Raw genomic sequence first — 17,780 nt, 5'->3', positions numbered from 1 at the left:
TCTGCCGCACGAATCCCAGTGACCGATTAGGTCCCACAGAGTTGGCCTTCTCCGGGTCCCGTTGACTAAACAATGTCTTTTGGCGGGACCCAGGGGAAGAGCCTTCTCTGTGGCGGCCCCAATTCTCTGGAACCAGCTCCCCCCCCCACAGAGATTAGAACTGCCCCCACCCTCCTTGCCTTCCATAAACTCCTTAAAACCCACCTTTGCTGCCAGGCATGGGGGAATTGAGATATCTCCCCTGGGCCTATACAATTTATGTATGGTATGTTTGTATGTATGCTTGATTAATAATGGGGTTTTTTAAATGTTTTTTAAATTATTAGATTTGTTATGAATTGTTCTATTGAGCTGCCCCGAGTCTACGGAAAGGGGCGGCATACAAATCTAGTAAGTAAGTAAGTAAGTAAGTAAGTAAGTAAGTAAGTAAGTAAGTAAGAAAGAAAGAAAGAAAGAAAGAAAGAAAGAAAGAAAGAAAGAAAGAAAGAAAGAAAAAAGTAAGTAAGTAAGAAAGAAAGAAAGAAAAAAAAAGAAAGAAAGTAAGTAAGTAAGTAAGAAAGAAAGAAAAAAAGAAAGTAAGTAAGAAAGAAAGAAAGAAAGAAAGAAAAAAGTAAGTAAAAGGAAGAAAGAAAAAAAGAAAGTAAGTAAGTAAGTAAGAAAGAAAGAAAGAAAAAAAGAAAGTAAGTAAGTAAGAAAGAAAGAAAGAAAAAAGAAAAAAAGAAAGTAAGAAAGAAGGAAGGAAGGAAAGAAAGAAAGAAAGAAGAGAATGTAAGTAAGTAAGTAGGTAGGTAGGTAGGTAAGTAATTATAACTCTTGTTTGGTGTCCAAAATCATCTTCACTGGATCCGTCATGGGTTGGGTAGGATCTTCCCCAACCTATTAATCTTCTGGACGTGCTCGGAGTACAACATCCAAGGTTGGATACAGGGTTTTTTGGTCTGTTGCCTTTGTGTCCCCTTGTTGAGTTTTTTGTCTTCTGTCCTTCTAGGGGTGACCGGGAAGAATGTTCTCATCCGTGAAGCCATATGAAAACCAGCGGTACTCAACTTTGAAGAAGGAATGTCAGAGGAGGAAAACTTTGTTTGAAGATCCGCTCTTTCCAGCCAACGATGACTCGCTCTTCTACAAGTCTCGGATTCAGGGGATCCAGTGGAAGCGACCCAAAGTAAGGCCCAAGTGGGAAGACAGGTCCTGGGATTTGTTGGGGTTCTCAAGTGTCGGAGATGGACTTGAAAGTTCTACCCTGCTTGACGGAATTTGAACTGAAACATTTGAACTTGCCATACTTTTTGGAGTATAAGACGCACTTCCACCCCCCCAAAAGAGGGTGGAAACGTTGGTGCGTCTTATACAACAAATACAGCCATTTGGGGCCTGCAAAACTCCACCCTGCATGTTGTGTTTCTGCAAAAATGGGGAGGGCAGAGGATTTGGGGTGCCTGCAAAATGCTCCTGGGGGCAAAAACATGCGAAAAAACAGGCCTGTTTTTCACAAAAGCAGGTACATTTAATATTATTATTATTATTATTATTATTATTATTATTATTATTATTATTATTATTATTAATAATAATAATAATAATAATAATTTATTGGATTTGTATGCCGCCCCTCTCTGTGGACTCGTGGCGGCTAACAATGATAAAAACAGCATGTAATAATCCAATAATAAAACAACTAAAAACCCTTATTATAAAACCAAACATACACACAGACATACCATGCATAACCTGTAATGGCCGAGGGGGAAGGAATATCTCAACTCCTCCATGCCTGGCGGTACAAGTGAGTCTTGAGTAGTTTACAAAAGACAGGGAGGGTGGGGGCAGTTCTAATCTCCGGGGGGAGTTGGTTCCAGAGGGCCGGGGCCGCCACAGAGAAGGCTCTTCCCCTGGGGCCCGCCAAACGACATTATTTAGTCGACGGGACCCGGAGAAGGCCAACTCTGTGGGACCTTATCGGTCGCTGGGATTCGTGCGGTAGCAGGCAGTTCCGGAGGTAATCTGGTCCAATGCCATGTAGGGCTTTAAAGGTCATGACCAACACTTTGAATTGTGACCGGAAACTGATTGGCAGCCAATTATTATTATTATTACTATTACTATTATTAATTAGATTCGTATGCCGCCACCTCTCTGAAGACTCGGAGCGGCTCACAGCAATCACAATAATATACAAATCCAATATTTAAAAAGAAACAAAACATTTTAAAAACCCATCATTAAAAACCATACAACACAGTCATACCATACATAAACTATATGTGCTGAGGGTTGTCTCAGTTACTCCATGCCTGACAACAAAGGTGGGTCTTGAGTAACTTATGAAAGGCAAGGAGGGTGGGGGCTGTTCTAATCTCCGGGGGGGGGGGGGGGTGTTGATTTCTTGCGGAAAACCTGATGCAGCTCAGCCTCACCTAGACTCTAACTCCAGCACCCCCCCAGGTAAATTGAGTTTGAGACCCCTGCTCTAAATCCTTCCCTAAGTGGATAGTTCTATTAAAATTAAAATGTTTCTCTAGCTCTTACTCATCCCTCTTTTTTCAAAATCTCCTTTCCAATAGAATAGAATAGAATAGAATTTTTATTGGCCAAGTGTGATTGGACACACAAGGAATTTGTCTTGGTGCAGATGCTCTCAGCGTACATAAAATAAAATATACATTTGTCAAGAATCATGTGGTACGACGCTTAATGATTGTCATAGGGGTCAAATAAGCAATGAAGAAGCAATATTAATAAAAATCTTAGGATATAAGCAACAAGTTACAGTCATACAGTCAACATGGGAGGAAATGGGTGAAAGGAATGATGAGAAAAACTAGTAGAATAGAAGTGCAGATTTAGTAGAAAGTCTGACAGTGTTGAGGGAATTATTTGTTTAGCAGAGTGATGGCGTTCGGGGAAAAACTGTTCTTGTGTCCAGTTGTCTTTGTGTGCAGTGCTCTGTAGCGATGTTTTGAGGGTGGGAGTTGAAACAATAGGTTTAAATCTTAACTTTCGGTACATGTATTTTAATTCGTGCTACTTCTTTGTTGTAGTTACTAGGACAAGGGGGAATCTCCCAAGGCTTTTAATGCACAGTTTGAACGAGTGCATTTCGGTTTCCAAAATGATGCAATTGTCCATCTGACAAGATAAATGTCATTTCTCCCAGCTGCAACCTCCAGACAAAAATCCATTTGAATTTCAGAGAGAATAACACAGCTCTTGTCTGGTTTTTGTTGGAAGAGATGGTCCTCTGCCAACAGACCGTGGTTTGATGTCAGTTTTAATTTAAAGAGTTAGTTTATTTATTTATTTATTTATTTATTTATTTATTTATTAGATTTGTATGCCGCCCCTCTCCGTAGACTCGGGGCGGCTCACAGCAATAATAAACAATATATAAAAAATCTAATAATTTAAAAGAAACACTAAAAGCCCCATTATTAAAAGCAGACATACGTACAAACATACCATACATAACTGTATAGGCCCGGGGGAGATGTTTCAATTCCCCCATGCCTGACGGCAAAGGTGGGTTTTAAGGAGTTTACGAAAGGCGAGGAGGGTGGGGGAAGTTCTAATCTCTGGGGGGAGCTGGTTCCAGAGGGTCGGGGCCGCCACAGAGAAGGCTCTTCCCCTGGGTCCCGCCAAACGGCATTGTTTAGTCGACGGGACCCGGAGAAGGCCAACTCTGTGGGACTTAATTGGTCGCTGGGATTCGTGCGGCAGAAGGCGGTCCCGGAGATATTCTGGCCCGATGCCATGAAGGGCTTTATAGGTCATAACCAACACTTTGAATTGTGACCGGAAACTGATCGGCAACCAATGCAGACTGCGGAGTGTTGGTGTAACATGGGCATATTTGGGACAGCCCATGATTGCTCTCGCAGCTGCATTCTGCACGATCTGACGTTTCTGGACACTTTTCAAAGGTAGCCCCATGTAGAGAGCATTACAGTAGTCGAACCTCGAGGTGATGAGGGCGTGAGTGACTGTGAGCAGTGAGTCCCGGTCCAGATAGGGCCGCAACTGGTGCACCAGGCGAACCTGGGCAAACGCCCCCCTCGCCACAGCTGAAAGATGGTTCTCTAATGTGAGCTGTGGATCGAGTTGTTGATACATCATTGGTATTTTTCCTATTTGTTTATTGTTCTTGCTATTACCTTGTTTTTAATGTTTTTATATTCTTGTTCTTAACATAGGAAGAAGGGTTGCAGGAACTGGGTTTATGTCTAGTTTGTTGAATAGAAGGACCAGGGGAGACATGATAGCAGCCTTCCAATATCTCAGGGGTTGCCACAAAGAAGAAGGAGTCAAGCTATTCTCCAAAGCACCTGAGGGTAGAACAAGAAGCAATGGGTGGAAACTAATCAAGGAGAGAAGCAACCTAGAACTAAGGAGGAATTTCCCAGGAAATTTGAGAGCAGCAGGAAGGTCTGGCCAATTTCCTGCCATTCCCCCTTTAATCCCGGCCATGTGGGCTGCCAGAGGAGCCTTTCGGTGGTGCTTAAGGAGGCTTTGGTAGTCCAAAGTGAACGAAGCATTTTCCTTTCTCTGGGCGCTTGGAGATGGAATAAACCTCTGCCAGCGCCCAGAGAAAAGAAAAGTTCCCTTCGCTCTGGGCAGCCGAGGAGTCACCACAGAGAGGGAAAGGCGCTGGCTACAAAGCGAGCGAGCAAGAGGAGAGGGAGCCCTTCAGCATGGGAAGGAAGAGGAAGCAGGTAGCCGCAGCAGCAGCAGCTAGAAACATAGAAACATAGAAGTCTGACGGCGGAAAAAGACCTCATGGTCCATCTAGTCTGCCCTTATACTATTTCCTGTGTTTTATCTTAGGATGGATCTATGTTTATCCCAGGCATGTTTACATTCAGTTCCTGTGGATTTATGTACCACGTCTGCTGGAAGTTTGTTTCAAGCATCTACTACTCTTTCAGTGAAATAATATTTTCTCACGTTGCTTTTGATCTTTCCCCCAACTAACTTCAGATTGTGCCCCCTTGTTCTTGTGTTCACTTTCCTATTAAAAACACTAGTGTATGGGAAACAGTTTATGGGAGGCAGCTTCACGCCAGGTGTATGGGAGGCGCATGCTCCTCACCACCTGGGTCCCTCTTTTTTTTTTTTTAGCCTTAAATTTTTGGATTTTTTTGTTTCCCCTCCCCCCACCTTCTTCCTTTGGCAGCAACTCTCCTCCTCCTTTTCTTCTTCCTCCTCCTCCTCTTCCTCCTCCTCCCACCCAAATTCCGAGCTTTTCTTTCTTTCCTAATGGGTTTGCAGGCATTATTTGCTTTTACATGGATTCCTATGGGAAAAATGGCTTCTACTTAAGAACATTTCTACTTAAGAACCTATTCACGGAACGAACTAAGCTCGTAAGTAGAGGTAGCACCGTATTTACTTCTCAACTGCAGTGATTCGTTTAACAAGCGTGGCGAGAAAGGTCGTAAAATGGGACGGAACTTAACCAGCGTCGCCCTTAACAACCGAAATGTTGAGCTAGCTTGTGGTCGCAAGTCGAGGACTACCCGCAGAGGGGGTGGGAACGGGAAGGAGTTCAGAAGGAAGGCTGGAGAGAGATCTGGGGCTTTTGTGCTGCTTCTCCGCGTCCTCATATTCAAATTCCACAAATTCCGCATTAGAGCCCCGTCGCTGGCCGCGATGGTGAGGCACCGCGCGGTTAATGAATGGTGATGGATGCCAGCTGAGAAACTGACTTGGCAGATAAATAGATCCGGAGCGACTTGCCACTGTGGCTCCAGAGGCCTCGCTCCAGATGCTGAACAGATGCTACTGTGTACCAAAACTTTTTTAATATTTTAGATATTGAATGTCTGAGGCCTGAAGCAAGGGTTTCGTTTCCCAGGATGGCTTGGCTTGAAACTCTAGAGAAGGGAAACATTTGTAGGCAGACAGAGAGAGAAAAAGGGAGGGGAGGGAAAGGAAGGGAAGGAGGAAGGAAAGGAATGGAGGAAAGGAGAAGAAAGGAAGCAAGGAAAGGCTCGATGGAGAAAAGTATAGGAAGGAAGGAGTGGATGGGAAGAAGGAAGGGAAGGAAGGAAGAGTGGAGAAAAGGAAGGAAGTAATGGATGGGAAGAAGGAGGGGAAGAGGAAGGAAGGAATGGAGAAAAGGAAGGAAGGAATGGATGGAGAGAAGGACGGGGAAGAAGGAATGGATGGGAAGGGGAGAGGGAGCAAAGGAAGGAAGGGAGGGAAGAAAGGAAAGGAAGGAAGGAGGAAATAAGGAGTGGAAGGAGAGAAGGATAAGAAGGAAAAAAGAAGGGAGGGAGGAAGGGAAGAAAGGAGAAAATAAGAAGTGGATGTAGAGAAGGATAAGAAGAAAAGGGAAGGAGGGAGGGGGGAAGGAAGGAATAAGGAGTGGATGGACAGAAGGATAAGAAAAAAGGGAGGGGAGGGAGGGAGGAAGAAAGGAAGGAGGAAATAAAGAGTGGATGGACAGAAGGATAAGAAAGAAAAGTGGAGGGAAGGCGGGAAGGAAGGAAGGAATCTACTCTTACTGTATTTGTCAAACTGAAAAGTTGAATAGACTTCCAGAATGGGGTGGGACGGACGATGCATCAAAGAGAGAAGGGGAGCAAAGAGGAGCAGGAAATTAAGATCCAATCAGCAAACTGAAAACCATCTCCAACTTTGAGATGCTCCAGCCTTGCTCCAAACAATCTTGACAGCTGCCTTTTCTCCTCCTCTGTGAGTCTCCTTGGCAGATGCTAGGGAGATTTTTTGACCCATGGAAAGCGGCCAGTTGCAGGGGAACCGTTCGAAGCTTGGAAGAGCCCAAAGAAGGAAATTCAAGGCTGAGTGAAAAATAGCCCAGGCGCTTTTGACAATCTGCAAAAGATTGACAAAAATGTTTGACCTTAGAAACATAGAAACATAGAAGTCTGACGGCAGAAAAAGACCTCATGGTCCATCTAGTCTGCCCTTATACTATTTTCTGTATTTTATCTTAGGATGGATCTATGTTTATCCCAGGCAGGTTTAAATTCAGTTACTGTGGATTTACCAACCACGTCTGCTGGAAGTTTGTTCCAAGGATCTACTACTCTTTCAGTAAAATAATATTTTCTCATGTTGCTTTTGATCTTTCTCCCAACTAACTTCAGATTGTGTCCCCTTGTTCTTGTGTTCACTTTCCTATTAAAAACACTTCCCTCCTGGACCTTATTTAACCCTTTGACATATTTCAATGTTTCGATCATGTTCCCCCTTTTCCTTCTGTCCTCCAGACTCGACAGATTGAGTTCATGAAGTCTTTCCTGATACATTTTATGCTTAAGACCTTCCACCATTCTTGTACCCGTCTTTGGACCCGTTCAATTTTGTCAATATCTTTTTGTAGGTGAGGTCTCCAGAACTGAACACAGTATTATTCCAAATGTGGTCTCACCAGCGCTCTATATAAGGGGATCACAATCCCCCTCTTCCTGCTTGTTATACCTCTATTCCTTGTTCCTTTTTTTTCTTAAGACCTTGTTCCTTTTTTTTTCCTTAAGAAGGGAAGCAACGATGCGCAGTAAATAAAATTGCCTTTAAACCACCTTGGATCCTGATTACTTCTCTCATGCACCCATCTGGGCAGCTTTCTTCTCAAAATTAGACCAATGGCTTCCATTTTCCAGCTTAAATAAGGAGTTGTTAGAAGGTCAACTCACTTCCAAGAAGCTCATTCTTCATTTGGTAAACCAGCAGAAATTAAAGGGACTTCCAGGAATTGCACTCTGCCCTTGGAAGCCACCTTATCATCACATTTAATCCGAGAACCACCCCTGTTGTCTAATGGAACAACTTTACTCTTTATTGAATATAATGCAGAACTGCGATCTCCAGGTGCACTTTAGGTCTAGTTGGAACTCAGAAAAAAGGGCTTGGCAACTGCTGGGAAAGGGGGTTGGATTTCTCCAGGGGTTCATTTCTTGCAATCGATTGTCTCTTTGCCGCCTTTGGCTCCAGGTCCAACTGGATTTTCTGCATTCCTGAGTCCGTGAAGCTAAAGCAGTTATCGGAACTGCTGGAGAAGAAGCATTAATATCCAACTCTGCTTTTGTCGTAGTAAGAAATGATTAAAGAATAATAAATATTTTGCTGGGGGCCTTTTTCTAAAATTGCTGGGGAAGCTCCTTATTCTATCTATCTATCTATCTATCTATCTATCTATCTATCTATCTATCTATCTATCTATCTATCTATCATCTATCTATCATCTATCTATCTATCATCTATCAATCTATCTATCTATCTTTCTATCTATCTATCTATCTATCTATCATCTATCTATCTATCTATCTATCTATTATCTATCTATCTATCATCTATCTATCTATCTATCTATCATCTATCAATCTATCTATCTATCTATTATCTATCTATCTTTCTATCTATCTATTTATTATCTATCTATCATCTATCTATCTATCATCTATCAATCTATCTATCTATCATCTATCATCTATCAATCTATCTATCTATCTATTATCTATCTATCTATCTATCTATCTATCTATCTATCTATCATCTATCTATCATCTATCTATCATCTATCAATCTATCTATCTATCATCTATCAATCTATCTATCTATCTATCTATCTATCTATCTATCTATCATCTATCTATCTATCTATCTATCTATCTATCTATTATCTATCTATCTATCTATCTATCTATCATCTATCATCTATCAATCTATCTATCTATCTATTATCTATCTATCTTTCTATCTATCTATTTATTATCTATCAATCTATCATCTATCAATCTATCATCTATCTATCTATCATCTATCTATCTATCTATCATCTATCAATCTATCTATCTATCATCTATCTATCATCTATCAATCTATCATCTATCAATCTATCTATCATCTATCTATCATCTATCTATCTATCTATCTATCTATCTATCTATCTATCTATCTATCTATCTATCTATCTATCTATCTAATCTATCTATCAGATTTATATGCCGTCCCTCTCCGGAGACTCGGAGCGGCTCACAACAACAAAAACAGTAGAAATCCATTAATTAAAACAGTTTAAAACCCTCAATATAAAAACAATCATACATCTCATACAAACCATACATAAACAAAAACAGTCCTGGGGAATCAATTTCCCCATGCCTGACGACAGAGGTGGGTTTTAAGAAGTTTGCGAAAGGCAAGGAGGGTGGGGGCAATCCTAATCTCTGGGGGGGGAGTTGATTCCAGAAGGTCAGGGCTGCCACAGAGAAGGCTCTTCCCCTGGGGCCCGCCAAACGACATTGTTTAGTCGATGGGACCCGGAGAAGGCCAACTCTGTGGGACCTTATCGGTCGCTGGGATTCGTGCGGCAGAAGGCAGTCCCGGAGATATTCTGGTTCGATGCCATGAAGGGCTTCTTGGGAGCTCCTTCCTTGTTTAGCTGGTTTACCTAATCCAGAATGTTCTTCTTGGAAGTGAATGAGATGCTTGGAAGACCATTATTTTACCTGGTCTAACAAATCAAGAGTGAGCTGAATAGAATAGAACAGGACAGAATAGAATAGAATAGAATAGAATAGAATTATGAAATGGAATGGAATAGAAAATAATAGAAAAGAAAAGAGAATAGAATAGGAATAGAATAGAATAGAATAGAACAGAACGAAAAGAGACTTCTTTATTGGCCAAGTGTGGTTGGACACACAAGGAATGTGTATTTGGTGCAGGTGCTCTCAGTGTACATAAAAGAAAAGTGACATTTGTCAAACAACGTAAAAACACTTAATGATTGTCTTGGGATACAAATTAGGAATCAGGAAACAATCAATATTAATAAAACTGTTAAGGGTACAAGCAACAAGTTATAAGTCATACAGTCATAAGTGGGAGGAGATGAGTGATAGGAAAGATGAGAAAAAATTAGTAGTAATAGTAGTTCAGACTTAGTAAATAGTTTGACAGTGCATCCCAGAGTCCTCGGAGAGGGGTGGCATGTAAATCCAATTAATAAATAAAATTATTTGTTTAGCAGAGTGATGGCGTTCGGGGGAAAAACTGTCCTTGTGTCCAGTTGTCTTGGTGTGCAGTACTCTATAGCGACGTTTTGAGGGTCGGAGTTGAAACAGTTTGTGTCCAGGATGCGAGCTGTCAGTAAATATATTACCCGCCCTCTTTTTGACTCGTGCAGTCTACAGGTCCTCAATGGAAGTCAGGTTGGCAGCCATTGTTTTTTTCTGAAGTTCTGATTCTCCTCTGAAGTCTGTGTCGGTCTTGTTGGGTTGCAGAATCGAACCAGACAGTTCTAGAGGTGCAGATGACAGACTCAATGACTCCTCTGTAGAACTGGATCCTTGGGCAGTTTGAGCTTCCTGAGTTGCCGCAGAAAGAACATTCTTTGTGGTGCTTTTTTGAGGACGTTTTTGAGGTGACTGTTCTGTCGGCCTCTCTGGTAGACTCCTCCCAAAAAATCACAGGTACAAATTTCAGACACACAGACGTTTGAAAATTCAAAACAATGTTCTTGATAATGAAAAGTCACTTAAACCAAGCCCTCCTTTGGTATAGCAAAGAGCACTGGTCTCCAAACAAACTGGTAATTTGTACAAGTCCCTTATCAGTTCTGTGATACTTAGCTTGCAGCTGTGAGGCAATTCACAGTCCTTCTTCTTTCACAAAGTGAAACACACTTTGTTCTGGTTAAGTTTCAAAGCGGGGGAAAATCAGCACACAAAAAGTCCAAGTCAGTAAAGCAGGCACGAAACACAACGATCAGATAATCCTCCACAATGGCCAAACCCACAGGCTGCTCTTTATAGCAGCCTCACCAATGACCACAGCCCCACCCAACCACAGGTGGCCTCATTTTCTTTGATAATAATCTCTCAGTTGTTGCTGCCTATGCATCGCTCTCCGCATGCGTGGCTGTATCATTAACTCTTGTTCCGAATCCAAGGAGGAGCCAGATAATTGATCTCCTTCTGAGCTGTCTGCCCCACTCTCCTCCTCCCTGTCACTCATGTCTTCTTGGTCAGAGGAGCCTTCATCATCAGATTCCACGGGGGGGGGGGAAGGCAAAACAGGCCTGCAACATGTGGATGTCTCCCACACATCCACAGTCCTTGGGGCAGGAGCTGGGCCAGAGCTAACCACAACAGGTGACCATTTTAGGTCTTGAGATATGATAGAACATAGAAATTTGAAGGTCTCTACTGTTGATACTTTGTTGTCCAGTATTGTAGGAAAACCCTTTGCTTTAGCTGATCTACCAAATCCAGGATGAGATGCTAGGAAGCCCCTTATTTTACCTGGTCTAACAAATCCAGAATGAGTTTCTTGGAAATCCTTTGTTTCAACCAGTCCACCACATCTAAAACGAGCTGCTTGCAAACTGACAGATTTTAGCAGAGTTACAAAAGCCAGAATTTACAGCTTTAATTCAGTGCTCGAAAAGAAAAGTAATATAAAGTAAAAAAATAAAATATAATACGAAAGAGGAATAGAAGCAGAGAAAATACGAGCTGTCTGGCTTCGTCAAATTAGTTTTCTTCTCTCATTCCAATTTGGGCTGAATTCCAGACAAATCCTCTTATGGAATTGGAAGCTGTTTATGGATTCAGTTCATCACTTTAGGGACCGACAAAGATTTTCCTAATAGAAAACTATTGATAAGGGTGGGGCTTTCAGAAGGAAACACTGCATTTAGTCCTCGCTTTACAGCCATTCATTCAGCGACCGTTCCAAGTTACAACGGCACTGAAGAAAAAAAGCGACTGGCGCTTGGTCCTCACACCTATGACCGTAACAGCATCCCCCCAAGGTCACCTGTTCAAAATTTGGGTTGCTTGGCAACGAGCACGTATTCATTACAGTGTCCTACGATCAGGTGATCACCATTTGTGACTTTCCCAGTCAGTTTCTGTTCTGTCGGGCTCTCTGGTAGACTCCTCCCAAAAATTCACAGGTACAAATTTCAGACACACACACGTTTGAAAATTCAAAACAATGTTCTTTATAATGAAAATTCACTTAAACCAAGCCCTCTTTTGGTATAGCAAAGAGCCCTCGTCTCCAAACAAACTGGTAATTTGCACAAGTCCCTTATCAGTTCTGTGATACTTAGCTTGCAGCTGTGAGTCAATTCACAGTCCTTCTTCTTTCACAAAGTGAAACACACTTTGCTCTGGTTTAGTTTCAAAGCGGGGAAAAATCAGCACACAAAAGGTCAAAGTCAGTAAAGCAGTCACAAAACACAACGATCAGATAATCCTCCACAATGACCAAACCCACAGGCTGCTCTTTATAGCAGCCTCACTAGTGACCACAGCCCCACCCAACCACAGGTGGCCTCATTTTCTTTGATAATAATCTCTCAGTTGTTGCTGCCTATGCATCGCTCTCCGCATGCGTGGCTGTATCATTAACTCTTGTTCTGAATCCAAGGAGGAGCTAGATAATTGATCTCCTTCTGAGCTGTCTGCCCCACTCTCCTCCTCCTCTTCACTCATGTCTCCTTGATCAGAGGAGCCTTCATCAGCAGATTCCACTGGGGGCAAAACAGGCCTGCAGCATGTGGATGTCTCCCCCACATCCACAGTCCTTGGGGCAGGAGCTGGGCCAGAGCTAACCACAACAGTTTCCGACAAGCAAACGGATTGGGTTAATGACGGCATGATTCTCTTAACAAACGTATTGTGAAAAGGTTATAAAATAAGGCACGTTTCACTTAACTAACTTAGTGCCCAATATGTATTTATTTAAAAATTTATATACACCTATGTTGGCTGGTGGGTCCGCGAGGAAGGGCCTTTTCAGTGACTGCTCCGACTCTCTGGAACCGGCTACCTCCTGAGATCCGGACTGCCGTCACCCTCCTTGCCTTTCATAAGCTCCTGAAAACCCACCTATGTCGCCAGGCATGGGGAAATGGATATGCCCCTCAGCTATTATGGTTTATGTATGGTTTGTTTGGGTTGTATGATTGCTTTTTATTATAAGGGTTTTTAAAACTGTTTTTAAACATTGGATTTGTACACTGTATATTGTTTGTTGTGAGCCTCTCCGAGTCTTCGGAGAGGGGTGGCATACAAATCTAATCATCATCATCATTATTATTATTATTATTATTATCATCATCATCATCATCATTATTATCATCATCATCGTTGTTGTTGCTGTTATTATTATTATTATTATTATTATTATTATTATTATTATTATTATTACATTGACAAAATTGAACAGGTCCAAAGACGGGCTACAAGAATGGTGGAAGGTCTTAAGCATAAAATGTATCAGGAAAGACTTCATGAACTCAATCTGTAGAGTCTGGGGGACAGAAGGGAAAAGGGGGACAGGATCGAAACATTTAAATATGTTAAAGGGTCCAGGAGGGAAGTTTTTTTAATAGGAAAGTGAACACAAGAACAAGGGGACACAATCTGAAGTTAGTTGGGGGAAAGATCAAAAGCAACATGAGAAAATATTATTTTACTGAAAGAGTAGTAGATCCTTGGCACAAACTTCCAGCAGACGTGGTTGGTAAATCCACAGGAACTGAATTTAAACATGCCTGGGATAAACTTATATCCATCCTAAGATAAAATACAAAAAATAGTATAAGGGCAGACTAGATGGATCATGAGGTCTTTTTCTGCCGTCAGTCTTCTATGTTTCTATGTTGTTGTTGTTGTTGTTGTTGTTGTTGTTGTTGTTGTTGTTATTATTATTATTATTATTATTATTATTATTATGTCAATACAACTCAGCAAACAAGATCACTATGCTGGATTTCGTATTTCATCACCAGTCGGGCGCTTCCCAAGCACCTAGGACTGCGTGATGTAGCGGCGAATTATGTTTGCCGATCGCAGTAAAGCGGCCTTTTGCAATTGACAGATGGAGATTTTGTCAATTCCAATGGTTTTCAAATGTCCACTGAGATCCTTTGGCACAGAAACAGAGAGGGTGACTCAGAGAAATGAGCTATAAACTCTAGCTCCCTCTTGTGGCAGCCTGCAACACCTGCAGCCAATATATTGCCAATCCAACAGTTATAGACTTAACACCCGTGATAGGGGGACAACTCAACCGTCCCAAGTACATGCCAGTTGGCAAGCATCCAAATCTTGGTCAAATGACCATGAAGATGTTGCAATAGTCATTAAGTGAGAAAAGCAGTCACAAGTCACTTTTTAAAAGAGATGTCATAGCTTCAAACGGCCGCTGAGTGAACTGTCGTAAGTCAAGGACTGCTGGTAGTTTGTGAGCCTGCTTGAGCCAGCCATGTTGTGTTGTTTTCAAACCTCCGGGCTTATCCTGAGGCCCCTGGATGGAAAACATCCAGCCGGTTTTGTAGACTTAACTTGGGCGTAATAAACTTTCCCTTGGTGGTTCTTCCTAGCAAACGCTGCTTATGATTTATGATAAGCTCCACCAGGGAGTGACAGTCACTCCTGTAAGCAAACACGATTGATTGCTTCCAACCGAGTGGAGAGGACCCTGAACAACTCTTTGCATCCTTGCAACTCCCTCTTGAAAAATAACTTGAGGAAAGTACAGGCAGTTATTCATTCATTGTTTGCTGCCCAGGGCACCTAGAACTGTGTTGTTGTTGTTGTTGTTGTTGTTGTTGTTGTTGTTGTTGTTGTTATTATTATTATTATTATTATTATTATTATTATTATGTCAATACAACATAGCAAACGAGATCACTATGCTGGATTTCGTATTTCATCACCAGTCGGGCGCTTCCCAAGCACCTAGGACTGTGTGATTATTATTATTATTATTATTATTATTATTATTATTATTATTATTATTATGTCAATACAACATAGCAAACGAGATCACTATGCTGGATTTCGTATTTCATCACCAGTCGGGCGCTTCCCAAGCACCTAGGACTGTGTGATTATTATTATTATTATTATTATTATTATTATTATTATTATTATTATTATGTCAATACAACATAGCAAACGAGATCACTATGCTGGATTTCGTATTTCATCACCAGTCGGGCGCTTCCCAAGCACCTAGGACTGTGTGATTATTATTATTATTATTATTATTATTATTATTATTATTATTATTATTATTATTATGATGTCAATACAACATAGCAAACGAGATCACTATGCTGGATTTCGTATTTCATCACCAGTCAGGCGCTTCCCAAGCACCTAGGACTGCGTGATGATGATGATGATGATGATGATTAATTAGATTTGTATGCCGCTCCTCTTCGAGGACTCGGAGTATAGTTGACAAAGTAATATATATAGTCAACAAAGTATAATTTACATAGTTACATATTTTTGCTGATAAGTGAAAAGGAAGGGAACCTAGTATAGATCTACACTGTTCAAAAAAAGGGGAACACTTAAACAACAGAATATAACTCCAAGTAAATCAAACTTCTGTGAAATCAAACTGTCCACTTAACGAAGCAACGCTGATTAACAGTCAATTTCACAGGCTGTTGTGCAAATGGAATAGTTGTACAAATGATATGTTCAATGAGAATGTTTCATTCATTCAGATCTAGGATGGGCATGTGGGCAGGCTGGATGGATAGGTATGGATGGATGGATGGTAGGTAGGTAGGTAGGTAGGTAGACAGACAGACAGCTGATAGATAGATAGATAGATAGATAGATAGATAGATAGATAGATAGATAGATAGATAGATAGATAGATAGATAGATGGATGATAGGTAGGTAAGTAGGTAGGTAGGTAGGTAGAGTGATAGATAGATAATAGATAGATGGATGGATAGATAGATAGATAGATAGATAGATAGATAGATAGATAGATAGATAGATAGATAGATAGATGGATGATAGGTAGGTAAGTAGGTAGGTAGGTAGGTAGAGCGATAGATAGATAATAGATAGATAGATAGATAGATAGATAGATAGATAGATAGATAGATAGATCAGGGGGTTGAACCCAACAAGGTTCTAATGTTGTTATTCTGTTGTTCTGGAAGCCATTCAGGAATAAAAGTTACCTGTAGATTAAGCATCAGTCGAGGAAGGCAACTTTGGCTGATCTCAGGAAAAAAAATAGAGAAAAAACACATTTTGTGCCCGTGTGGTTGCCAAGAAAACAATATGGCTATGGAGGACAGAAGAATCAAACAAACTTAATCTTATCTTTATGACCTAAGAACGACTCCTGCAGAATAAACAAATACAGCAAAAGAAAAATCATTTCCTGGACGGGCTTCCCTCTCTCCTGCCCAGCTCCCCTCCAGCCTCAATTTAGGCTTCTGGCAGCACCCGTTCGCCTAGCTGCCCAGCCTGAGCCCTCCACTCTTCCACTCGCAACAGAATACCCTACACCAGTGGTCCCCAACGTTTTTTCCACCAGGGACCAGTTTCAGCAAGACAATTTTTCTATGGCCCAGTGGGGGTGGAAAGGGGCGTGGTTGGGGGCGGGATTAAGCATGGGGGTGCTGGTCCTCCCCGCCCCTCTTTCCCGCCATCGTCCTGTGGCCGGCAGAACCTGCCTCCCAAGCCCTCTTGCCCAGCGGGAGCTAAGCGCTGGAGAGAGGGGGTCAGGCTGGCCCTCCTGCCTCCCCCCAGCCAAAAACGCAAAAGCGCCCCGCGGCAGAAGCCAAAAGAGGCTTGAGCCTCTCGGTCCTTCCCACCCCTCTGTCCCATCCATCGTCCTGTGGCCGGCAGAACCTGCCTCCCGAGGCCTCTTGCCCGGCGGGAGGTGAAGCGCTGGAGGGAGGGGGTGGCGGCATGAGGGCCGGCAGCTGCTGACTCCACGGACCGGTGCAACATGCCCCGCGGCTCGGTACTGGTCCGCGGCCCGGTGGTTGGGGACCCCTGCCCTACACAACTAGACTCACAATCCTAGGTTTAGAAAGCTTAGAACTACGTCGCCTTAAACACGACCTCAGCATAGCCCATAAAATCATCTGCTACAATGTCCTTCCTGTCAACGACCACTTCAGCTTCAACCACAACAGCACAGGAGCACACAACAGATACAAACTTAAAGTGAACCGCTCCAAACTCGACTGCAGGAAATACGAGTTTAGTAGCCGAGTAGTTGATGCATGGAACTGACTACCAGACTCTGTAGTATCATTACCAACTGCCCAAAACTTTACCCTTAAGACTGTCCACTGTTGACCTCTCCTGATTCCTAGGAGGTCAGTAAGGGGCGTGCGTAAGCGCACCAGCGTGCCTTCCGTCCCCTGCCCTTAAGTTTCTTACTAGGATCATCTATATAAACATTGTTATATAGAAACATAGAAGACGGCAGAAAAAGACCTCATGGTCCATCTAATCTGCCCTTATACTATATTCTGTATTATATCTTAGGATGGATCTATGTTTATCCCAGGCATGTTTAAATCCAGTTACTGTGGATTTATCTACCACATCTGCTGGAAATTTGTGCCAAGGATCTACTACTCTTTCAGTAAAATAATATTTTCTCATGTTGCTTTTGATCTTTCCCCCAACTAACTTCAGATTGTGTCCCCTTGTTCTTGTGTTCACTTTCCTATTAAAAACACTTCCCTCCTGGACCTTATTTAACCCTTTAACATATTTAAATGTTTCGATCATGTCCCCCCCCTTTTCCTTCTGTCCTCCAGACTATACAGATTGAGTTCATGAAGTCTTTCCTGATAAGTTTTATGCTTAAGACCTTCCACCATTCTTGTAGCCCGGCTTTGGACCCGTTCAATTTTGTCAATATCTTTTTGTAGGTGAGGTCTCCAGAACTGAACACAGTTATTCCAAATGGGGTCTCACCAACTGTCTATATAGCGGGATCATAATCTCCCTCTTCC

The 17,780-nt window shown here is 42.1% G+C and overlaps 1 protein-coding gene across 5 annotated transcripts in view; it reads left to right on the top strand.

Annotated features, from left to right (window-relative positions):
• CAPN5 (calpain 5) overlaps nucleotides 1–17,780 on the top strand; it is a 114,835-nt gene that overhangs the window by 25,992 nt on the left and 71,063 nt on the right. For all 5 annotated transcript variants that reach the window (XR_011558920.1, XR_011558919.1, XM_070749488.1 and 2 more), the window contains exon 2: nucleotides 989–1,165. Coding sequence is in view for 3 of the 5 variants with exons in the window: in XM_070749488.1 (XP_070605589.1) it covers nucleotides 1,004–1,165 (162 nt within the window). In the remaining 2 variants the exon portion in view is untranslated. The remainder of the gene's footprint in view (nucleotides 1–988; nucleotides 1,166–17,780) is intronic.

This window comes from Erythrolamprus reginae, chromosome 4 (genome assembly GCF_031021105.1).
Source record: "Erythrolamprus reginae isolate rEryReg1 chromosome 4, rEryReg1.hap1, whole genome shotgun sequence".
NCBI lineage: Eukaryota > Metazoa > Chordata > Lepidosauria > Squamata > Dipsadidae > Erythrolamprus > Erythrolamprus reginae.
This window is presented reverse-complemented; position numbering and strand designations above follow the sequence as displayed.